The following is a 26564-nucleotide window of genomic DNA, read 5'->3' on the forward strand; positions in this document are numbered from 1 at the left end:
ACATTTACACTGCACAGCAGTACATAGTTTTAATGCTGTGCCATAACGACAAACAAAACCATTCATAGAATCACATTTCATGCACTTCAAGAATGATTAGTTATGACAGTTTTATTACATGAAGCTTGACTGGCAAAATGGCTATCCCTGAATAGGGGTTTGATCTCCTACAATTTTACAATCATATATCACATAGGTAAATAGAATCTTACCATTTATATGAGTATCCGATGACATTAATATATAGCAATATAAATTTGACTAGTATTTTAAAGTAGTAACAGTGAAAATAGGTTCATTTGCAATGCCAAATACAGCCTGAATAGTATATGTGTTACTTTTTATTGAAGCACAAAGAAAATACCGGCTTAAGTAAGAAATTTAGGTGATGTACTTAAAAGACCTTTTAGTGAAACTGTCAAGAATCATAGAAACAAGAAAATTTTATTCTTCTATATATCATTAGCTGAACTTCAAAACAGAAATGAGAAATCATAAGTAACCAAATGTTCAAAGTATGATTTATTCGTACACTTTTTGATTGATAATATGTCTTACATCAGATATATTTGAAATGTAGATTTCTCCCAAAATAGTATTATCTCAGTATGTTTGCAGCTCTTGATAATATAATGGGATAATGGGAGATAAATGCAGTGGGAGATACACACTTAATTTTTTTTTAATCTCGGATAGTCACTTGAGGCAAATGAATCATTAATTTATCTGCAATTTTAAAGTTGAGTAATAATTTCTTCAGAATTACTTTTTCTAAGATTTGACAATTCTTTTCATTAATATATTCAAGTTGTTGAACTATTTTGAAGTATGTTTCAGCAAAGGTAAAATGAAAATGTACAGGCAAACTTTAAAATCAAGAAAACATCTGTGAGCATAAAGAGTAACATTAGCTAACATTAATTTAAAATAAAATTGTGGGGAACAGCCAAGATGGCTGACTAGACGGAGTCAGGAAGAACTTCTCTCACCAAGAGAGACCAGACCATCAAGTAGATTAGCAGGCTATAAACAGATCTTCAGAAAGAAGGAAGGAATTGAGTGTGAACAGAGGGAGGACACAGATCCTGGGTTAAAAGGGGAAGGAACTGGGAACACTTCATGGGGTTGCCAAGCACTGGGACTCATTCCTGGCCCTGAATGGCTCCTGGGGAAGGGGTGAGTGCAATAGGTGTGGAATGGCCCACTGTCGCCATGGAGTTCTGGAATCCCAGTGGTGAGAGACTGTATACTCTCCATGGATATCTGAGCTGGCAAGTAGAACTGCCTGGGGGATTGGCAGAGACAGAACTCCAGCCTGCATAGGGCACAGAAGGTTTGGTGCAGGAACAGGCACAGTGGAGCACAGCCATGGGCACCCATCCCACAAGGCTCAACAAACTCCACTAGGTGGCTTTAGCCTTTGTTATCTGCTGGACTAGACAGAGCGGGGTGGCCTTGCCTACGTGACAGGGCCAGTCTGATCTAAGCAGCCCTTTGTCTGTCAGCCTCTCCAAGGGTCTCAGCATGACTGCACCCACTTGCAGCACAGCCTCAGCTTGTCAGTGGTCACTGCCATAGCTTTCACCAGCCGACCCTGACTATCCACCAGAGTGCTTTTGCAGACAGACCTCTGCCAGCATACACCCACACACGGCAGTCCTCCACCAGTGCACACTTGCCTGCAGCCTTCCACTTGCCACTTTACTGGCTTATACGCATACACGGATCCACAGAACACCTACCTGATAAACCTGTCATCATCCCACCAATGTACACGTGTGCGTATATCTACGGGTGTGCCCATATGCATGGACCGTCTGCCATCACCTACCCAAATGTGCAAGGGCCCACTTCTACCCTACTGAAAAATTTTTCATGCAGCCCCCATTGGAGTGTTGTTGCCAGAAGACTGGGAACATCTTGGACCCTCCAGCATAGTACACACTTAACCTTGAGAGGTCAAAGAACAAAGCTGCAGGCCTGGGCCCAGCTCTCCAGTGTTAAAACATGCAGCCCAGGAGTGCTGAGCTAAACCTACATTGCCTGAAAGCAACCAGAAAGAAAACCAATAAACTAAACTCAACTTATTCCACAGCCAAACCCTCAAGGTCACCAAAGAACACAAAAACAAAATTCTCTGAGAGACAACTTCAAAGATTAAGGAAACATCAGCCCACACAGATGAGAAAGAACCAGTGCAAGAACTCTGGCAACTTTAAAAGCCAGAGTAACTTCATACCTCCAAAAACCTGCACTAACTCCCCAGCAATAGTTCTTAACCAGGCTTAAATGGCTGAAATCACAGACATAGAATTCAGAATCTGGATAGAAAGGAGACCCATCAAGATACAGCAGAAGGTTAAAATCCAATCCAAGAAAAACTAAAATGGTGCATGTATTAAAGATGATATAGCCATTTTAAGAAAATAACAAACTGAGCTTCTGGAAATAAAAAATTCACTACAGGAATTTCAAAATGCAATAGAAAGCATTCATAATATAATTGACCAAGCTGAGAAAAGAATCTCAGAGCTTGAAGACTGCTCATTTAAATCAACACAGGCAGACAAAAACAAAGAAAAAGAATTTTTAAATATGAGCAAAACCTCAGAAATGTGAGAATATGTAAAGAGACCAAACTTACAACTTATTAGAATCCCTGAAAGAGATGGAGTGATGGAGCAACTTGAAAAACATAGTTGAGGATTCTGTCCACAAAAATTTCCCCAACCATTCTAGAAAGGTCAACATGCAAATTCAGGAAACTCAGAGAACCACTGAGGCATGCTATGAAAAACAACCATCCCCAAGACTTATAGTCATCAGATTCTTCATAGTCAAGCAAAAGAAAAAAAAATTAAAGGCAGCTACAGTAAAGAGGCAGGTCACATTGAAAGATAACCCCATCAGGCTAACACTAGACCTTTCAACACAGATTATACAAACCAGAAGGGATTGGGGCCCATATTCAGCACCATTAAAAAAAGAAATTCCAACCAAGAATTTAATATCCAGCCAATTGAGCTTCATAAGCAAACAAAAAATAAAACTTTTTTCAGAGAAGCAAATGCTATGAGAATTTCTTACTACCATACTGCCTTACAAAAAGTTCTTAAGGGAGTGCTAAACATGGAAATGAAAGACCATAACCTGCCACCACAAAAAAAACACACAAGTACATAGTACATTGACTCTAAAAGCAACTGTACAATCAAGTGTACATAACAACCAGTTAACAACATGAAGACAGGATTATATCCTTAAATATCTATATTAACCTCAATGTAAATGGTCTAAATACCCATTAAAAATCACAGTGGCAAGTTGGATAAAGAAGCAAGACCAAACTGTAGGCTATGTTCAAGAGACCCATCTCATATAAAAAGACACTCTAGGATTAAAATAAATGAATGCAGACAAATATATTAGGCAAATGAAAAAAAAAGAAGTGGTTGCTAGTCTAATTTTAGGCAAAACAAACTTTAAAACAACAACTATCAAAAAGGACAAAGGAGGACATTATGTAATGATAAAGGATTCAATTCAAAAAGACTTAACTATCCTAAATATATATTCACCCAACACTGTAAACACCAGAATAATAAAACAAGTTCTTAGAGGTTTATGAAGAGACTTAGATAACCACAGAATAATGGTGGGAAACTTCAACACCCAACTGACAGTGTTAGGCAGATCATCAAAGGAGAAAACTAACAAAGATATTCATGACTTAAACTCGACACTTTATGAAATTGTTTGAAATGCTCATTCCCCGGTGCCATAAAGAAATGGCACTTGAACATAAATTTAATTTACTCAACATAGATTTAATGTACTTCCTGCAGAAAGGGTACATTACCCATTAGTTTTGCCACAAGAGTACATCGAACAAAGGAGACAGGGTCATTTATAACCTGACACATCCACCCTACTGTTGTGTCTGGTTTCCATTGGCTGGAACAGGACTTCCCATTCTGTATTTGTCCCGATTGGCTAGCAACTTAGAACTTTTTAAAAGAGGAGAACAAAGGAAGTAGGAAGTAACTTGTGGAATGCCGAGAAAGGTAAAAACATTTTTAAATAAGGAAGAGGAACAGGCTATCACCTAATGCTTGCTTGGACCAGTATAAGCATGTCAAGGCAAATATTTAGGCTAAATTGTGGGAGCTAAGAAGATAATGTACATTGATTTCTTTATTATGGCTAGCAGATATTTAAGAATGTTAGCACAGGTCTTTGAATAAATTTTGCTTCTAAGAGAAGTTACTGTTTATTCCTAATAAGACAGGGAGGAAAGTCTTCGAAGAGGAACCTCTACTTTACTTTTTAGAAAATGAACCTAACAGATATCTACATAATACTGCACCCTTAAAAATATACATTCTTATTTGCACACCACACATAATCTAAGATCAACCACATACTTGGCCATGAAGCAATTCTCAACAAATTATGAAAAACTGAAATTATTCCAGTTACACTCGGAGCACAGCACAATAAAAATAGAAATCAACACTAAGAAGATCTCTCAGAGCCATATATCTACATAGAAATTAAACAATCTGCTCCTGAATAACTTTTGGGTAAATAATAAAATTAGGGCAGAAATTAAAAGAAAAATCTTCCAAACTAATGAAAACAAAGATACAACATACCAGAATCTCTAGGCCACAACTAAAGCAGTGTTAACAGAAAAGTTTATAGCAAAACATCTACATCAAGAAGTTAGTAAGCTTTCACATTAACAATGTCACATCTAGAGGAACATCTAGAGAAAAGCAGTAGCAAACCATCCAAAGCTAGTAGACGGAAAGAAATATCAAAAATCACAGCTGAACTGAATGAAATTGATATGTTAAAAACCACATAAAAGATCAACGAAACCAAAAGTTTATTTTTTTAAATAATAAATAAGATTGATAGATGGCTAGCTAGACTAATGAAAAACAAAACAGAGAAGTTCCAAACAAACACAAGCAGAAATGATATAGATAACATTACCCCAAAGAAATACAAAAAGAAACTCAGAGACTATTACAAACACCTGTGTGCACAGAAACTAGAACACCTAGAAGAAATCGATAAATTCCTGGAAACATACAGCCTCCCAAGATTGAAATTGAAAATAAGAAATTGAAATCCTGAACAGACCAATAATAAATTCCAAAACTGAATCAGGAATAAAAAACCTACCAATGAGAAAAAGCCCTAGCCAGACAGAATCGCAGCCAAACTTTACCAGACTTTCAAAACAAACTGGTACCAATGCTACTAAGACTATTTTTTTTTAACTGAGGAAGAAGGACTCCTCCCTAACTCATTCTATGAGGCCAGCATTATTCTGATACCAAAATCTGGCAGAGACACAACAAAATAAGAAAACCTGAGGACAATAACCCCGATGAAGATATGTTCAAAATTGCCGACAAAACTGTAACAAACTGAATTCAGCAGCACATCAAAATTGGCCGTAATAAAATAGGCTTCACAGGATAATAGGTGGTGTAAAATGCAATTTATCATATAAACAGAACTAAACCCAAAACTCACATGATCGCCTCAATAGATGCAAAAAGGCTTTTCATTAAATTCAGTATTGCTTCCTGTTAAAAAAAAAAACAAACTATACACAAAAGGAACATACCTCAAAATAATAAGAGCCGTCTTTGCCAACATTGTACTAAACAGGCAAAACCTGGAAGCATTCCACCTGATACGGAAAACAAGACAAGGAGTCCTACTCTTACCATTCCTATTCAACATAGTACTGGAAATCCTAGCCAGAGCAATTAGGCAAAATAAAGAAAAAAAGGGCATCTAAATAGGAAGAGAGGAAGTCAAACTATCTCTCTTCATAGAGGATATGATTCTGTATCTAGAAAACTCCATAGTCTGGGCTCAAAGGCTCCTAGAATTAATAAACCACCTCAGCAAATTTTACAATACAAAATCAATGTACAAAAATCAGTAACATTTCTATACACCAATAGTACCAAAGCTGAGAGCCAAAACAAAAATACAATCTCATTCACAATAGCAACAAAAATATAAATACTTAGGAATATAGCTAATCAGAGGTGGATGATGTCTACAATGAGAATTACAAAACACTGCTGAAGGAAATTAGAGATGACACGAAGAAACAAAAAAAAAATTACATGCTCACGTATAAAAAGAATCAATATTGTTAAAATGGCCATACAGACCAAAGCAATGTACAGATTCAATGTTATTCATGTCAAACTACCAATGACATTTTTTTCACAGAATTAGAATAATAAAACTATTCTAAAATTTATGTAGAACCAATAAAGATCCCAAACAGCCAAAGGAATCCTAAGCAAACGAATAAAGCTGGAAGCATCACATGACCTAACTTGAAACTCTACTACAAGGCAATAGTAATCAAAACGGTATGGTACTAGCACAAAAACAGACACATAGATCAATGGAACAGAATAGGGAGCCCAGAAAAAAAGCCACACAAATACAATAATCTGATCTTTGGCAAAGTTGTCAATAACAAGGAATGGAGAAAAGAACTCCCCATTCAATAAATGGCACTTGGATAACTGGCTAGCTGTATGCAGAAGATTGAAACTGGGCATCCTTCTTTCACTATATACAAAATTCAGCTTGATTTGGTGAATTAAATACTTAAATGTAAAGATGGATTAAAGACTGAAATGTAAAATCCAAACTGTAAAAACCCTGGAAAACAAGATAGGGTAATACCATTCCAGACACAGGGAACTGGGAAAGATTTCATGACAAAAATGCCAAAAGCAATTGCAACAAAAGCAATGATTAACAAATGTGATCTAATTAAACTCAAGAGCTTCTGCACAGCAAAAGAAACTATCAACGAAGTGAACAAACAACCTACAGAATGGGAGAAAATATTTGCAAACTATGCATCTGACAAAGGTCTAGTATCCAGCTCCTAGCAGGAACTTAAACAATTGAATAAGCGTATAACAAACGACTCCATTAAAAATGGGAAAATAACATTAATAGACATGTAAAAGACGATATACATGCATATGAAAAAAAAGCTCAGTGTCGCTAATCATTAGAGAGATGAAAATCAAAACCACAATGAACTATGATCTCACACCAGTCAAAATGGCTATTGTTAAAAAGTCACCATATAACAGATGTTGGCAAGGTTGTAGAGAAAAGGGGACACTTATACACTATTGGTGGTGGTGTAAATTAGTTCAGTCACAGTTGGAGATTTCTCAATGAATTTAAAACAGAACTATTGTTCGACCCAGCAATACCCTTACTGTTTATATGCCCAAAAGAATATAAGTCATTCTACCAAAGAGACACATGTACTCACGTTCATTGCAGCACTATTCACAATAGCAAAGTCATGAAATCAACCTAGAAGCTCATCAACAGTGGACTGGTTAAAGAAAATATGGTACATATAATGCCATGGAGTACTATGCAGCCATAAAAAGAATAAAATTATGTCCTTTGCATCAACATGGATGGAGCTGGAGGCCATTATCATATGTAAATTAACATAGGAACAGAAAACCAAATACCGCATGTTCTCACTTATAAGTGGGAGCAAAGCACTGAGTACACACGGATACTAAGAGAGGAACAATAAACACTGGAGCCTGTTTGAGGGTGGAGGGTTGGAGGAGGGTGAGGGTCAAAAATCTACCCATTCGTTACTATGTTCACAACACGGGTAATAAAATCATTTGTACACCAACCCCAGCAACAGGCAATTTACTCATATAACAAACCTGCACATACACCCCCTGAACCTAAAAGTTGAATAAAATAATAAAATAAAGTTCTCCTAATTTTAAAACTAATGCAATCATTAATACATTCCAGAATGTCTTTCAATTTGTGCATGTATGTGGGCAAAAAACCAAGACAAAATACAAATACAAAAAGTGTCATATATCACATAGAATTCTCATCACTTATATGAATATCTAATGACATTAAATATACTGCAAAATAAATTTGACCAGCATTTTATTGCAATCACACTGAGTAGACAATTCTTAATGCCAAATAAGAAAGTTTTTGTTACCAAATAATAATGACCTTCAAAATCATAATGATCTTTTGTCTAAAACTGAAGAATAATAACAATATATGGTATAAAATTGTCAAAGAATGTATGTAGTATGCTAAATAAAGAGTAGAAATTTTTAAAATTTTTTCAATTGTAAATTGGTAAAATATGATCCATAAAAATGCTTTCACTTCTGCTGAAATATTTATTTCAAGTCCACAGAAGATGCTGATGTATCTCTTTTATGATGCTCAACTGTGGGAAGGGAGTTCATAATTCAGTTTCTTTGTCTCCAGTGGGCACATTTGTTAAGATTTCCTCCATAACAAGGGCATCAACACTAACAGGTTTTGTGAACACATCTCAGTCTTGAAAGCCACATATACTATGAAAAAGCTGGTGATATTGCTGCCCCATAATAAAAGGCCTTATTGGACCTTCCTGACTAAAGTTCCTAGAAGGTTCTTAGAATGATCACTTGTGTATATAGCTTTCATAATATATAACCATGTCTGTTGCCAAAAAATGTTACAATGTTACCAAAAAATGAATATGAATAATTTGGCAAATTATCATAATTCTCCATCTAAAATGTTGACAAGGATCATAACTGCTTTGTTTGTTTGTTTTCTTTTTTTGTTTGTTTTTTTGAGACAGAGTCTTGCTCTTGTTGCCCAGGCTGGAGTGCAAAGGCACGATCTTGGCTCACTCAACCTCTGCCTGTGAGATTCAAGCGATTCTCCTGCCTCAGCCTCCTGAGTAGCTGGGATTACAGGCACACCACACCCAGCCAATTTTTGTATTTTTAGTAGAGACGGGATTTCACCATGTTGACCAGGCTGGTCTTGAACTCTTGACCTCGTGATCCACCCTCCTTGGCCTCCGAAAGTGCTGGGATTACAGGCATGAGCCACTGTGCCCGGCCTTCATAATTGTTTTTTAACCTAACAAACTAGAGGGAGAATCTTAGGTACTTTTCAAGTTAGCAGTAGAGGAGATTTTATGTTTTTTAAGCATTCTGCCACTTTTTTCACTGGTTGCATTTATCATTTTTCTGGCTTTTTTTGTTAAGAGTTCAGGGAATTCCACAGCCTTGTCCAGGGGGCTGCTTCGAAATTGCTTAGAGAACACTCATTATTTTCTACTATATGTGATAAATCCTCCTGCTCTGCTATCTTTGTCCTGAGTTATTATCCTTGAACCTTTCAAAGTTTAGCATTGTTTGTATCCCCCAGCATTTTGGCAAAGATTTATATGCATTCCAACTGTCACAATAAATTATATACCCTTTCTTGTGGCTGAAACTACAATTGTCCTGCTAATTTCATTGTTTCTTACTTTGCTTTGTTCCCCATGGTTCTTTCTGGGAATTGCTTAGACAAGTAGTCTGATAGACAATAAACATCACTAAAACTTTGTATGGTGTTTTCAACTAATAGATAACACGAAAGTCATGGGCAAAGTGATTTTGCTTTTTTTGTTCAGAAACTTATGACACGGAGTCAGTGTATAAATTATACTTCAGCTGTTAATCATTCATTGACTCTTTCAATTTACGTATTACTACTTTTTAGAACAATCTCAAAGGAGAATATTTCATTAGCAATTTTAAGCCATATTTTCACTCTTCTTATATATTCATATAAGCTGTTGTTTTCATTAATAATTTAGTAGTTTTTTTACACTGCCATATGACCTTAGAGATTTCAGTTATTGCAACCAATTGTGAACTATGCTCAGATTTACTGTGTTATTATTCATTACATAATTTCTAAAACAAACTTTGTAGTTTTCTATTTGAAGATAAGGATTAATAAATAACCTTTCTCAAGTAAAATAACTGGGTACTACTGGGACTTCTGCCTGAAGAAATTGACGAGATTTTTTCAGGAAAATAGAGGGAATGGAGGTTAGTGGTCACAGTACAGGGTACAGAGTCATGCTGCCTGAGTTTAATTCCATCTTTGTCACTTATTAGTTGGGTGACCCGGGGCAAGTTTTTGTTTGTTTGTTTGTTTGTTTGTTTGTTTTTGAGATGGAGTCTCGCTCTGTCACCCAGGCTGGAGTGCAGTGGCGCAATCTCGGCTCACTGCAGGCTCCGCCTCCCGGGTTCAGGCCATTCTCCCGCCTCAGCCTCTCCGAGTAGCTGGGACTACAGGCGCCTGCCACCACGCCCGGCCAATTTTTTGTATTTTTAGTAGAGACGGGGTTTCACCGTGGTCTCGATCTCCTGACCTCGTGATTCGCTCTCGGCCTCCCAAAGTGCTGGGATGACAAGCGTGAGCCACCGCGCCCGGCCGACCTGGGGCAAGTTATATAATATTTCTTTAAAGATTTTTATCTGAAACATAAAAATTATAATTGTACCTAAATGATCATAGTATTGTCATAATTATTTTAAAACTATGCTACAATAGAAATATTTTAGGTCCGTGGCACAGAATCAATTTTGAAAAAAGTTAATTGTTTTTATTAGTAGTATTATAAATGTTAATGCAAAATAGAGTAGGACATGTAGTGATATTATAAGACATTGTATTTCACAACTAGTGCTACACTTTGTGATTAACTATAATTTTTATATTATATAGAAAAAATGAGAGTACAGATTGAAGGAGTAAGGAAAATTTTCGTAGCACAAAGGCATATATATCTTGATAATTAAGTGGAGGTTTTTAAACAGAGAAATATGATTCTTACTGGTATAAAAAAGATGTGAAAAAACATGGAGAAAGGTATAGGAATACTTTGCATAAGAGACAATTTAAACTTAAAGAAAAATGTTTTAAAGGTAGTTCAAATGGTCAAAAAACCAAGAAATAACGATGCTATAACATTGGTAGAAAATAAGAAATTTAACAAATAGAAATTCATTTGAAGAAGAAATATGGATGTTAAGTATGAGGAGACAATCTTTTGGAGATAAACTTTGTAGGTTTTAGAAATAGATTCTCCAAAAAAAAAAAAAGATTTCACCAGGCGAAGAATGCCAGTGAAAGCTAACAGAGTTATGTTTCTGAGGGATAATATTTGAAAAGCACGGGAGGCTCATAATTTCTCAGAGACATCTAGATTTGAGAAAAGAAAGAAGAGCAATAACAAGATAAATTTCACAAGCAGGAAGTTTTTTTCATATCTTTACCTTTTCATTATTATCTCTAGTTATCTTAAATGCAAATATTTTTTATCCATTTGACTAATATGTTACTAGTCCACACAAAATCAGTGAGTAGAAAAATTCCATGTAATATTATCCTTATTTCATAAGGGTGTTATTTCTGAAGTTTCTCTCTATTTAATCTTTAGTCATCTTAAACAATTTTGGTAATATAGAAAGAAATGTGATCTAGAAATCCTAAAAAGTATTTACTACTTAAAAATTGCCAACAAAGGGCTAATATCCAGAATCTACAATGAACTCAAACAAATTTACAAGAAAAAAACAAACAACCCCATCAAAAAGTGGGCAAAGGACATGAACAAACACTTCTCAAAAGAAGACATTTATGCAGCCAAAAAACACATGAAAAAATGCTCATCATCACTGGCCTTCAGAGAAATGCAAATCAAACCACAGTGAGATACCATCTCACACCAGTTAGAATGGTGATCATTAAAAAGTCAGGAAACAACAGGTGCTGGAGAGGATGTGGAGAAACAGGGACACTTTTACACTGTTGGTGGGACTGTAAACTAGTTCAACCATTGTGGAAGTCAGTGTGGCGATTCCTCAGGGATCTAGAACTAGAAATACCATTTGACCCAGCCATCCCATTACTGGGTATATACCCAAAGGATTATAAATCATGCTGCTATAAAGACACACGCACATGTATGTTTATTGCAGCACTATTCACAATAGCAAAGACTTGGAACCAACCCGAATGTCCAACAACGATAGACTGGATTAAGAAAATGTGGCACATATACACCATGGAATACTATGCAGCCATAAAAAATGATGAGTTCATGTCCTTTGTAGGGACATGGATGAAACTGGAAACCGTCATTCTCAGTAAACTATCGCAAGGACAAAAAACCAAACACCGCATGTTCTCACTCATGGGTGGGAATTGAACAATGAGAACACATGGACACGGGAAGGGGAACATCACACTCCAGGGACTGTTGTGGGGTGGGGGGAGGGGGGAGGGACAGCATTGGGAGATATACCTAATGCTAAATGACGAGTTAATGGGTGCAGCACACCAACATGGCACATGGATGCATATGTAACAAACCTGCACATTGTGCACATGTACCCTAAAACTTAAAGTATAATAATAATAATAATAAAAAAGAAAAAAATTGCCAAAACATGTAATAAAACTTTTATCTCAAGTAAGGATCCACAATATTTATGATGAATTATCCAGAAAGAAAACTATTAATCATGTGCTTAGTAATATGCTAATCTAAACTAAAATATCACATAGTTCATACTGTACATTTTGTATGAGCTTTGACATAAGCTTTGAAAATATGTACTGATATAATTTTGATAATATTTAATAAAGGGCATGATTTGCTACTGCATGAAGATTGAACCTCATTCAATGTTTTCGCACACTATTTTTTTCACCCAACTTCAAACCTGTGATTTTAATTGTAATTATAGTGTTTACCCACATTGAATAATCACAGAAGTGGTCATCCATTATAACCGGTGGATAGCTGTAGAAACTGTACACGCTATTTGGAGCTCCATTTAGGGCATCTTATCTTGTGAAAACAAATCACTTTTAACAACAAACCCAGTAATAATAATACATAATTACTTTTATATTAATTATATTGTAATTTACATTGTAAATTATAAATACAATTCAATAATAAAATACAATCACCTTGTCATTATAATTAACTAAATTATAACTAAATTGTAAAACAATAACAATTACAATTAATTACATTTAATCAAAACCAAATAATTATGATAATAAACAATTAAATAATAAATAATTAGAAATAATTTTACAAACTGTTTTTATGCAAAATGCTACCTTTATACATGTTCATACAGTGCTATTTCCGAATCTCTGTTAGAGATTTCCTGGCTTACAATAATTAGTGCTGCAGTTCCTATGGAACATATTAAATATACCTTCACTTTATCAATTTTTCAAAGTATTTACATAAATATATTTTTTATTTTATTAACGCAAAATATCACATTCATCTACTTTTCTGTGGAAACCTAGACTATTGGAATTTTTCACTTTTCTTTGGAGGCAGAAACATTTTTCTCATTCCTGCTCCAGGTAGCCGCTTTATAAAATCAACTGTTCTGTCACGCTTATTGAAGTTCTTTTCTACTTACGTCTTATCTAGATAAGATACTGCCCAATTTATAAGTAGCTAATAACCATCAATTATTTCTTCAAATGAAATTTGTTATGATTGTGTTTTCAAACATGTTCTAATAAAGTCATATTTTATCCCGAGAGAAAAGTAGGTTATTTGTTGAACTGGGTAACAATAGAAATAGAGTGGTATTACTCTGCTAGAATAAATAATAAAGACATACAGAAGTTTTAAAAATCTCTTAAAAATGTTAAAAAATATTTACGCAGTTTTAGTCAGAATGTCACTGGGACTAATAATTCTTTATTTTTCAGCTAGGTTTTTAAAATAATGTACAATTCCTGTATGGAATACTTGTGAGCAGATGAACATGATAGAGCATGATATAAAGAAACATGAGCGTGAAAATTTCTTAAGCTCTCTAGAAGAGACTTGAAGATGCAGACAAGAACAATAATTACAGTGTTAAGAAACAAATAGATCAAGATAAAGAAAGATCAGTTGAGGATTTGCAGCTGGGGACATTTCATGCATTTTTGCTGCATTAAATGAGAAAAGCATAAGAAATGGGTGAAATTATTTGTTTGTATGTGTATGCATAGATCCAATTTGTAGTTTTATATGCTTCTATTTTTCATGAAAAACATTCCTGTCTCCTTGCCTTAGCAGCTAACTCATGAATAGTGGTTTTCTCTCTTTCTGTTTCTTCACCGGTCTGATTGCTGTGACATTACTAGGGTAACCTAATAGATTATTCTTATAACAAAGCAGAACTTAAAAATTATAAACCTTGGGAGAACATTAAGATTCTCATTGTATAGAAGACATATTTTTTTAGAACATAAAAAAGTTCTAAAATAAAGCAAAGAAAAATGTAAAGCTGATAAGTCTGAGAAATCGTAGGAAGACAAAATATCAGGATTAATCAAAACGAGAACAAAAGATATAGATAAAAGACATATAACAAGAATTCTGCCTTCAGGAAATAATGTCTTCTGATAAGATATTTTTTTTCAACCCAAGATTAAATTCCCACTCCAGGGCCTGAAAACAAACAATGTCAGAAATGTCATAAAAATTAATTTGGTGTCAAAAAGTAAAGTTTTTTAAAACCTGACAAATGGGGCTTTGTAGGTATATGAGTAATCTCTTTGGTATATATTTATGTACTTTAATAAGTATTCAATGTTATCTAGTTTTAAAATATGCTAAAAAGATAAGATCCTAAGGCCATTGAGAGAGAAGTTCTTTTTACTGATGTCCATGTGTTTACAGATTTTTCAGGATTAGCAAGATTTTTCAATGTCTTTCAAAAATTGGCAAATACATTCTTTTAAATACTTTGTATAATGTAATGCAGCAAAAAGTGTTTTTCTGTGTCTTCAATTTGTAAAACCTAAAGATCAATAAAATTTTGAAATGCACTATGATATATGGGAAAATGCTGAAATATTATTTTTATATTTTAGATGATTTAAATAATATCAAAATAAAGATAATTTTGAAAAAGTGAAAAAAGTCACAATTTAAGTAAAGCTGTTAAAGATTAGTACTTACAAAGGAAAATAAAATAATAGCTATCAATAATTCTTGTCCTGATATAGCTATTGAAACTAGACTATTGTCATATTGTCAGCTATCTACTTTTGCAACAGGACATTTCTAGGATTTTTTGTAAGCTGCTTGACTTCAGTTTCCTAATTATTAGAAGCAGGCTCTAAATCACATCAACACAAAACGCATTCCTTTAAAAGTTTAAGATTTCAAGTAATTGTTATGTCTATTAGTTGACATAAATTATTATAAAAATAATACTTTTTTGTCACGGTGACTGCACATTCTTTTACACATAAATTCGACTTTGATTCATTAACTCATTTTCCAACAATAGAAATGACTTTATTATTGTTTTACACACAATCATCTTGTTAACCCTTTCTACTTTATATTAAAAAGTCATTTTCAAATGTCTTCCTACTTACTACTGTAATCTAAACTTTCTGGAGCCACTTTATTAGATAGAGTTGGTCCAAGTCATTACAAAGGTGGCAATTCAATTACTGGCTTAATGAGATCCATGTTTCATGCTAAGATAGAAATAACTATTAAAATAAATTTATTTTAAGTAGAAATACACCAAAAATACTTATAGAGATAATCAGAGTAACATGGCTCATATAGATTATGTGATTAGATAAAAATATGAGTTTGATAAAAAGCTCAATGTATTAGAAAATACTGTTATAAAACTATAGCTAACAATTATAATGCAACAGTTAGAAACTTAATCCACTATATGTATACTATATATATACTATATATACACACTTCATATATACTATATATATATATACAGTATATAGTAGATATATATCTTTTTGGTTTTGTTCTTTGTCCCTTACTATAATGCTTTTCTGGCACTTTTCAGCATAACCAATTCCTATATGACTTTACAGCAAAATAAAAAATGTCACCTTCCTCAAAAATTTTAAACAGAGTAAGCATATTTCAAGCAATTATATTCCTTCCTGTGTAGGCTTTCTGTTTCATCACAAATTTTAAATAGATTGTACTCAAATGTTTATAAATTTTAGGTACATTCACTATTTGCAATTTATTTCTATATTCTTTAGATGATTATATTGTCTTCCACATAAGACTACTTTTTGACAATTTATGGCACATTTTCTACCTTTACTGAATTAGTCTTTGTTTGTCATAATGCCATATGTACAGAAAGTACTCAGTAGTTATTCTGTGTTTGTCCTAAAATAAAGTAATATAAGAGTTCTACTTATTTACTGTGAAATATAATTAAGGCATTAAATTATGAGTTTCATGATTATTTTCACAACATAAACATTGCTCAACTAAATCTAAAATATTAAAAATGTTCCCTACCAAAACTCATAGAACATACAACACCAACAGTGAACCATTAGCAAAATTCCAGGGATTCAATCTAGGTCTGGGTGCTGATAGCACAGAAAGCCAGTAACTGAGACTACAAGTGTTGCCAAAGAAGAAGGCTTTAATTGGGTGCTGCAGTCGAGGAGATAGGAGCTGTCTCAAATCTGTCTCCCTGACTGACTAAAACCAGGGGTATATATAACAGGGAGGAAATGTAAGTGTGTAAGAAAACAGGAACTATGGAGGGGAAAGGACACAGTTATGATGAATGCGGGGTCCAGCATCTCACTGTCTGGATGTGGTCATCTGGTGAGTTTTAGTTCTTTGATACTTTTTGAGAGGGCTAAGGGACCCTTTCCTGAGGAAAGAACTCAGATAAAATAAAAGTATAAAGCTTTAAGAACAGAAGGGTTAATTTCGTTCTTTATACAAAAATAACTGTCTATGGGACTATTGGATCAGTTTCAGAACTTTAAACGATAGTATTTCGGTTACTATGGTCTGCCAATGGACTCATTAATTTCAACAAATGAGCCAGTCTGTTGAGGGATATTTATACTGCGGGAGGCCATGCATGTGTGGCGACATTGTTATATGGGAAATTTCTGTACTTTCTACTTAATTTTTTTCTATGAAACAAAAACTGCTCCAAAAATAAAGTTTGTAAAAACAATATTTGCCAGTAATTATAGACATTTTTATGTTTAACATTTGGAGTAAACTTTATCAAGAAGGTATACAAATAAAAACATAATTGAAATACATAAAATATAAATATTTTTAAGTAAATAATAAAAGGTTAGTTGAAGAGGTAAATTTAATTTACCTATTAATTTTAGGTCTATTAATAAAAGTAAACACTATAATTTAGATGAACAGTGTGAAGGATTTCTATGTGAATGATACTTGGCCAGTATAAATACATGAAGCAAAAATTTGCCTAATATTTTGCTTAAATATAAATAAATACTTGCATCAATTAATGTATTTAACATATAGAAAGTTTCCTGTTATAATAAAATCAAGTTTAAATATAAATTAAAACAACTTTGTGAAGAAAAATTGGAAATGCTGGAGATTAAAGGATCAATTAGAGTTAAATGCTAGAATATTTATGCCAAAGAAATAGTAAGCAAACTATTGTTTTTGAGTTCCTTGTAAAACTATGGTTTTCATACACTCTATCATATATTGCACTTATAGAAAAATTTAAACCTATTTGAAAATAAAACTTTATGATGTAAATTCTAAATAATATATAAAACTTACATGTTTTGTGAAACTTTTGCTTAACGTCATGAATAGTAGATGATTGTGTCACCTGAAAAGGAAAAGAAAATAGAGTTATTTTTTAAAACTGTTAATTTGTTTTCTATCCATTTAAGAAAAAAATTTAAATATATCATAAAATTCTTACACAATAAGAATTTTTGCTTCATTTATCTTTTTAGTGATTACTATTTAGACAAACTTGAAATGTTGCAATCAGTAACAATATAATTTTTTAAAAATTTTGTTTGTATACAACAGTAATAGCTTTATTACATTGATTCAATCCAATTCGTGTCCCTAAGATATATTTTTGAATTTTCTTTGTCCAAAATAGTCAATGTATTTTTCCATATCTCATAAAACTATTAATTAAAAATATGTTTTAATACACAGGAATGTAAAAGAATGTGTAGCAATAGTACCCAAGGATGTGAAGTTAATTTATATGGACAAATGAGAGAAATGTTTACCTCAGAATATTATAAGACAAAAGTCACCTTAAGCCCCCTACTGACATTATTTAAATCCCCAAATAAAAGTACTAAAGGTCTATTAAAACACATGTGAGACACATTTTTTGGATTCCTTAGGTACATAGTAATTTGACAAAATCTTTGGTACTAAATTACTAAAACAAACTCTATAAATTAAAAAATGAATAAAATATTTTTTATTCATCTAAATTTAAAAATTATTGAGTACTGAAGCTCCATACAAACATTTCAAGCCATCATGATGCTTTTTTGACTTTCTGAATTTGTCTCAAAAGAAATTTTTATGATAATTCAAGAAAATATATTTCCTTTCCCTGAATAAGCATATGATACTAGTGAAATTTATTATAATCATATGTCTACATGATTTATTTATGCTACACTAAAATCCCCTTAGAGCTGTTTAGAAAGGGTTAAATAAAGAATGCATAAAATGTTTGTGCATGATAGTCCATAAGAACCATGTAGTTCTTAATATTGTTACATTACATTTGATGTTTTATTATACACTGAAAGTATAACAACAAATACATTTATTTTAACATATTTCGCCTTCTACTTAACAGGATTGTGACTAATCATTCAGTATACTGTTCAGAATTTTTTTATGATTTCCTGTGTATATATGATTTACTAAATAAGACAGTTATAATATTTAAGTCCTAAAAAGTAATAGGAATTCTAATTTTTGTTATGCTGTTAATAGAAAAATGATCCTAAAACATTCTCTGTATATAAAATTATAAATATTTCATGGCATTGCTCTTCTCTGAAAGATGTTAGAAAAAAATTTAAAAACAGTTTATAGAGAGAGTAACATATCTCTATACACTTGTGCATATATTTTAATTTTGGTTATTAACCTTTAATATTTAAATTTGATTTTTAAAATATTGTTTTAACAGTGTCCATTGTTTAATCTCAATGTTTCTTATTCATTCAGCACCTTTATATGTTGCTTTCTCTGACAGAGTGGAGTAAAGGCCATGTGATATTCCCTAGAGTAACAAATATTTGTCCACTAGTAGTATCAAGGGCCATGTAATTTTAAACAAAAAATAATTTTCATAATCAATAATCCCTCAATTTGAGTTTGATATGTGTTCCTCTAGCACTTTATGAGGGCACATTATCTTGTATTATGCATTGGTTGTTTAATCTATACAGAGCTGAGGATAATGATCTAGTGTTACTTTTGTTTTGTTTTATCATGTAGTACACCACAGAGCATATAATAAGCTTTAATTAACTTTTGTAGAAGTCAAAAATAAAGCTGTGCGTGAAAACACGTAAAAACAGAGTAAGATCAAGGTTTCTTAATCTGATATGCAAAAGCTGTATGCTATTCTCCACATCAGAATAATGCAATAGGCAACCTTCTAATTTGATATATGCATTTTTCTTTGAATTTGCTTATTTTCAAGACTAACACTGTTTTCTTGAAAGAAACCTTCATGTGGAATAGGGATGTATTATGAGCTCTTAACATTTTTAAAAATTTTCATTTGACTTTCACATGTTAGAAAAGTGCTGATGTTGAATAAATCCTTGAGAACTGCCCTTTCTGCAGTAATTTTGGACAAAATAAATCAGAAAGAAATTAACTCCTAAATGATTCAGACACATATTCAATTAGCCCCAGGATTCTGCTTGCTCTGTTCTTTCCAGTCCTTTAGTTGTACTGAAAGCACGAAGAGAGGAAAATATGATAATTAACTGAGCATATAAGAGCTTCTGATGACTAAATTGATGTCTCAGTGGCTTCATCAGGGAGTTTAGTTATCATAACTTCCACTTTTTAGTCAGTTTTACAACATCTTAAAAAGGATAAACGATCATCGTGATAATTTATTCATTTCCATAATTATACAGATGGGAGTTACTTGAAACCCTACATTTGAAATCTTAATATTCCCTTCATTAATGTTTCTTCCTCTTAAAAGAAAATGAATCTTAAAATAGTGAGTAGGCAAGGCAAATGATGTTAGTTAAGCCAAAAATTTACTTCTAAATTTTAACTGATTATAGTTAAAATTTGAGTTATTATTACTTTACCCTACATTTAAGTTGATGAAAACAAAAAAGCTTTTTCATTCAAGCATTTAATCTGGAATTTGTTTGAATTTGCCCAATATGCATTTACTAGTTTTTCACAGAAACCTTTTTTTGTAATATTGCTTGTTTTTAAAACTGTATTGTAGCCATTTTCACAGTAAATTCTTTTTTTAAAATTTATTATTATTATACTTTAAGTTTTAGGGTACATGTGCACAAAGTGCAGGTTTGTTACAGATGTATACATGTGCCATGTTGGTGTGCTGCACCCATTAACTCGTCATTTAGCATTAGGTATATCTCCTAATGCTGTCCCTCCCCACTCCCCCCACCCCACAACAGTCCCCAGAGTGTGATGTTCCCCTTCCTGTGTCCATGTGTTCTCATTGTTCAATTCCCACCTATGAGTGAGAACATGCGGTGTTTGGATTTTTGTCCTTGCGATAGTTTACTGAGAATGACGGTTTCCAGTTTCATCCATGTCCCTACAAAGGATATGAACTCATCATTTTTTATGGCTGCATAGTATTCCACGGTGTATATGTGCCACATTTTCTTAATCCAGTCTATCATTGTTGGACATTTGGGTTGGTTCCAAGTCTTTGCTATTGTGAAAAGTGCCACAATAAACAAACGTGTGCATGTGTCTTTATAGCAGCATGATTTATAATCCTTTGGGTATATACACAGTAATGGGATGGCTGGGTCAAATGGTATTTCTAGTTCTAGATCCCTGAGGAATCGCCACACTGTCTTCCACAATGGTTGAACTAGTTGACAGTCCCACCAACAGTGTAAAAGTGTTCCTATTTCTCCACATCCTCTCCAGCATCTCTTGTTTCCTGACTTTTTAATGATGGCCATTCTAACTGGTGTGAGATGGTATCTCATTGTGGTTTTGATTTGCATTTCTCTGAAGGCCAGTGATGATGAGCATTTTTTCATGTGTTTTTTGGCTGCATAAATGTCTTCTTTTGAGAAGTGTCTGTTCATATCCTTCACCCACTTTTTGATGGGGTTGTTTTTGTCTTGTAAATTTGTTTGAGTTCATTGTAGATTCTGGATATTAGCCCTTTGTCAGATGAGTAGGTTGTGAACATTTTCTCCCATTTTGTAGGTTGCCTGTTGACGCTGATGGTAGTTTCTTTGCTGTGCAGAAGCTCTTTAGTTTAATTAGATCCCATTTGTCAATTTTGGCTTTTGTTGCTATTGCTTTTGGGGTTTTAGACATGAAGTCTTTGCCCATGCCTATGTCCTGAATGGTATTGCCTAGGTTTTCTTCTAGGGTTTTAGGTCTAACATGTATGTCTTTAATCCATCTTGAATTAATTTTTGTATAAGGTGTAAGGAAGGAATCCAGTTTCAGCTTTCTACATATGGCTAGCCAGTTTTCCCAACACCATTTATTAAATAGGGAATCCTTTCCCCATTGCTTGTTTTTGTCAGGTTTGTCAAAGATCAGATGGTTGTAGATATGCAGCATTATTTCTGAGGACTCTGTTCTGTTCCATTGATCTATATCTCTGTTTTGGTTACTGTAGCCTTGTAGTATAGTTCGAAGTCAGGTAGCATGATGCCTCTGGCTTTGTTCTTTTGGCTTAGGATTGACTTGGCGATGTGGTCTCTTTTTTGGTTCCATATGAACTTTAAAGTAGTTTTTTCCAATTCTGTGAAGAAAGTCATTGGTAGCTTGATGGGGATGGCATTGAACCTATAAATTACCTTGGGCCGTATGGCCATTTTCACAATATTGATTCTTCCGACCAATGAGCATGGAATGTTCTTCCATTTGTTTGTATCCTCTTTTATTTCATTGAGCAGTGGTTTGTAGTTCTCCTTGAAGAGGTCCTTCACATCCCTTGTAAGTTGGATTCCTAGGTATTTTATTCTCTTTGAAGCGATTGTGAATGGGAGTTCACTCACGATTTGGCTGTCTGTCTGTTATTGGTGTATAAGAATGCTTATGATTTTTGCATATTGATTTTGTATCCTGAGACTTTGCTGAAGTTGCTTATCAGCTTAAGGAGATTTTGGGCTGAGACAATGGGGTTTTCTAGATATACAATCATGTCATCTGCAAACAGGGACAATTTGACTTCCTCTTTTCCTAATTGAATATCCTTTATTTCCTTCTCCTGCCTGATTGCCCTGGCCAGAACTTCCAACACTATGTTGAATAGGAGTGGTGAGAGAGGGCATCCCTGTCTTGGGCCAGTTTTCAAAGGGAAAGCTTCTAGTTTTTGCCCATTCGGTATGATATTGGCTGTGGGTTTGTCATAGATAGCTCTTATTATTTTGAGATACGTCCCACCAATACCTAATTTATTGAGAGTTTTTAGCATGAAGGGCTGTTGAATTTTGTCAAAGGTCTTTTCTGGATCTATTGAGATAATCATGTAGTTTTTGTCTTTGGTTCTTTTTATATGCTGGATTACATTGATTGATTTCCGTATGTTGAACCAGCCTTGCCTCCCAGGGATGAAGCCCACTTGATCATGGTGGGTAAGCTTTTTGATGTGCTGCTGGATTCTGTTTGCCAGTATTTTATTGAGGATTTTTGCATCAATGTTCATCAAGGATATTAGTCTAAAATTCTCTTTTATGTTTGTGTCTCTGCCAGGCTTTGGTATCAGGATGATGCTGGCCTCATAAAATGAGTTAGGGAGGATTCCCTCTTTTTCTATTGACTGGAATAGTTTCAGAAGGAATGGTACCAGCTCCTACTTCTACCTCTGGTAGAATTCGGCTGTGAATCCATCTGGTCCTGGACTTTTTTTGGTTGGTAATCTATTGATTATTTCCACAATTTCAGAGCCTGTTATTGGAGACATCTGCCCATCTTAAGAATTTGCCAAAGTAAATTCTTAAGATGGACAGATGTCTCCAAAATACTGCTCATCCTGATTAGAGCAATAAAAATTAAATTGTAAGAAAATAAAGCAACCACTTGACATTCATTTGATGGGGTTTTGTAGTATAAAAACCTAAATTTGTCACTAAACTTTATTAAAACAAAGAACTTGTCTAAAAGTAAAAGTACAGAAATAAAACCAAAGTAAAAGATAAACTGATATAAATAATTAGATATAGTGGTGTGAAAATGCAGACACAGATACACAGAGAAATACAAAATGCCAAATGCAGGTTTCCTAAGTAAACAGAGCTATTTTTGAAGACAGAAGGAAGAAAATTACCAAAAGAATCACATGTTAAGCTTGATTAATTCAGGAAAATGGAAAAAAATAGCTCTGAGAATTTCCATTAGAAGATTTTAGGCCAGACTTGGTGGCTCAGGCTTGTAGAATAAACACTTTTGGAAACCAAGGCAGAAGGATCACTTGAGCCCAGGGCTTCAAGACAAGCCTGGGCAACATGGCAGAAATCCCATCTCTCCAAAAGAAAAAAAAACTTAGCAGGGCATGAGGGGTGTGTCTGTAGTCCCAGCTATGCTGGAGTCTGGGTGACAGAGGGAAACCCTGTCTCAAACAAACAAACAAACAAAGATAAAGAATGTAGTAGATTAGCAAATAGAATGTAAATTTGCATATTTTATTCAGAATGGACAAGGGTTTTCTCAGTAAGCAGATGTTATTTTACTAATAAGTAACATTCAGATTGCTCAGATAAGTAGGTAATCTATAGAAAATAATTTTCATACAATCAAAATGTGTTCAGTGTTTTGTAGAATAGCAAGAATTTTCACTATGAATAAAATTGACAGCACACAGTGAATCTCAAGAAATATGAGTTTTAACAAGATTTAAATGTTTAAATTTAACTGAATTATACTATGGTTTCTCTTCAGATCACATAAATCTTTCGCCTTTTAAATTTAACTGAATTTTATTTATCTAAGAAATTGAAATGTTTTATAGTGTATCAGTTTTATTTATAAACTAAATCATTTAAAATTAGTTCTTTGTTAAGTAAAACTATATGTATATACATATATGTGCATGCATACACACATATCCTGTTTTTGTATCATACAAAATGTTTCCTTTTATATTGCAATAACAATTTGGTTAATATCAATTATGCCTTTTCTATTGAAAAATAATGTAAAAATTAACATATACATTGATTTTGTTAAAGTATTTACCAAAGAAAGTTTTTATCCGAATAATGCTCTTTCATGTGAAAATTTTTATTTCTAGGAACTTATGTGTAAATTTTATTTAGAAGTACAGCCTAAAACATTACTGGTCTTTTATTTATGCACACACACACACATACACACACACACACACACACACACACACACACACACACGACCCTTGAACAATGCAGAGGTGACAACCCACCATGTAGTCATATTTTAAGACAATTTTTATTGATATCTAATAATTATACATATTTATGGGGTGTGCTATATTGATATGTACATAAAATGTGATATGATCAAAACAGTATTTAGAATATCCATCACCTTAAACACTTACCATTTATTTGTGTTGGAGGCATTTCAAATCCTCTCTTCTAGCTATTTTGAAATATACAGTGTATGTTAATTGTTAATTATAGTCACCCTACTATGCTATCAAACAGTAGAAGCTACTTCTGTTATCTAACTGTATGTTTCTACCCATTAACTAACCCCTCTTCATTCCTTTACTGTTGTTCCCAGCCTCTGGTAAATTTTATACTCCGTACCTTCATGAGATAAACTTTTTAAAATGTTAAAATTCTTTTTAAACCCCCACACATGAATGAGAACATGCAATATTTGTCTTTCAATGCTTGGCATTTTTCAGTTAATATAATGAACTCTAGTTCCATCTATGTTGCTGCAAATAATAGTTGATTCTATAGCTTGGTTATTGTGAATAGTGTTGCAATAATCATGAGGATGCAGGTATCCCTTTGATATACTGATTTGTTTTCCATTGGATAAATACCCAGGGTGGAAGTCTGGAATTTATAAAAATTTTATTTTTGTTTTCTGAGGCACTTTCTACTGTTTTCCATAATGTCTGTATTAATTTCATTTCCACCGATAGTGTATAAGAATTTCCTTTGATCTTCATCCTCACTGGCATTTGTTTTGTCTTTGTCTTTCCATAATATCCATTCATATCAGGGTAAGATAATATCTAATTGTCGCTTTGATTTGTATTTCCCTGATGTTAGTGATGTTGGCCACTTTGTTATATATCTGTTGGCCATTTGTATGTCTTCTTTAGAGAAATATCTACTCAGATTCTTTGCCCAATTTTCCATGGAATCATTTGTTTGCTTGTTTTTATGCTTCTGGGAATTGAGGTATTTTAGTTCCTTATTTAGTTCTGAATATTAGTCCCTCGTCAGAGGAATAGTGTGCAAATATTTTCTTCCACTCTTTTGCCTCTTCACTCTGTTATTTCCTTTGTTATGCAGAAGTTTATTATTTTAATATGTTCCCATTTGTGTATTTTTGTTTTTGCTACCTATACTTTTGAGGTCTTAGTTATGAATTTTTCACCTAATGTCCTGAATCATTTCTCCTATGTTTTCTTTTAGTAGTTTATGGTTTGGGGTCTTAGCATTTAAGTTTCCAATGAATTTTCAGTTGAGTTTTAGTGTTTGATAAAAGATGGGGTCTAATTACATTCTTCTGCATATAGATATCCAGTATTTTTAGCACCATGTATTAAAGAACTTGTCTTTTCTTCAATGTATATTGTTGGCATCTTTGAAGACAATCAGTTGACTATAAATGCAAGGATTTATATCTGGGTTCTCTGTTCCATAGGTCTATGTCTATTCTTGTACCAGTGCAATGCTGTTTTGGTTACTATAGCTTTGAAGTATATTTTAAGTCAGGAAGTATGATGCCTCCAGCTTTGTTCTTTTTGCTCAATATTGCTTTGTCTATACAGGGTCTTTTGTGGTTCCATATAAATTTTACTATTGTTTTTCTATTTTGTAAAGAATGTCATTGGTGTTTTGATAGGGAATGTATTGAATTTGTAGACTGCTTTGGGTGGGATGGTGTGGATATTTCAACAATATTAATTCTTCTAATCCATTAGCATCAGATGTCTTTCCATTTGTTTGTGTCCTCTTCAATTTCTTTTATCAGAGTTTTGCAGTTTTCCTTGCAAAGTTCCTTCTCTTTCCTGGTTAAATTTATTCAAATTTTTTTTGGTACCTATTGTAAATGAGATAAAATTATTTATTTAGTTTTCAGCCCGTTTCTCATTGGTGTATAAAAATGCTACTGATTTTTTATGTTGATTTTGTATTCTGAAAGTTTACTGAATTTATTTATCAGTTCTAAAATATTTTTGGTGGTGTTTTTATGTTATTACATATGTAAGATTATGCCATCTACAAAGGACAACTTAACTTCCACTTTTCCAATTTGGATGCCCTTTTTTTCCTTTTTCTTTCCTGATTCCTCTGAATAGGATTTCCTGTACTGTGTTGAATAAGAGTGGGTATCCTTGTCTTGTTCCAGTTCTTAGATAAAACACTGTCGTTTTTTTCCCCATTCAGAA

At 33.4% G+C, this 26564-nt stretch overlaps 1 protein-coding gene across 4 annotated transcripts in view; it reads right to left on the reverse strand.

Moving 5' to 3' along the window:
* Positions 1 to 26564, reverse strand: part of TECRL (trans-2,3-enoyl-CoA reductase like) — a 144755-nt gene that overhangs the window by 89625 nt on the left and 28566 nt on the right. For all 4 annotated transcript variants that reach the window (XM_032151791.1, XM_032151785.2, XM_058434634.1 and 1 more), the window contains one exon: positions 17534 to 17585. In XM_032151791.1, the coding sequence (XP_032007682.1) occupies positions 17534 to 17585 (52 nt within the window). The remainder of the gene's footprint in view (positions 1 to 17533; positions 17586 to 26564) is intronic.

This window comes from Hylobates moloch, unplaced genomic scaffold (assembly GCF_009828535.3).
Source record: "Hylobates moloch isolate HMO894 unplaced genomic scaffold, HMol_V3 SCAFFOLD_2, whole genome shotgun sequence".
Taxonomy (NCBI): domain Eukaryota; kingdom Metazoa; phylum Chordata; class Mammalia; order Primates; family Hylobatidae; genus Hylobates; species Hylobates moloch.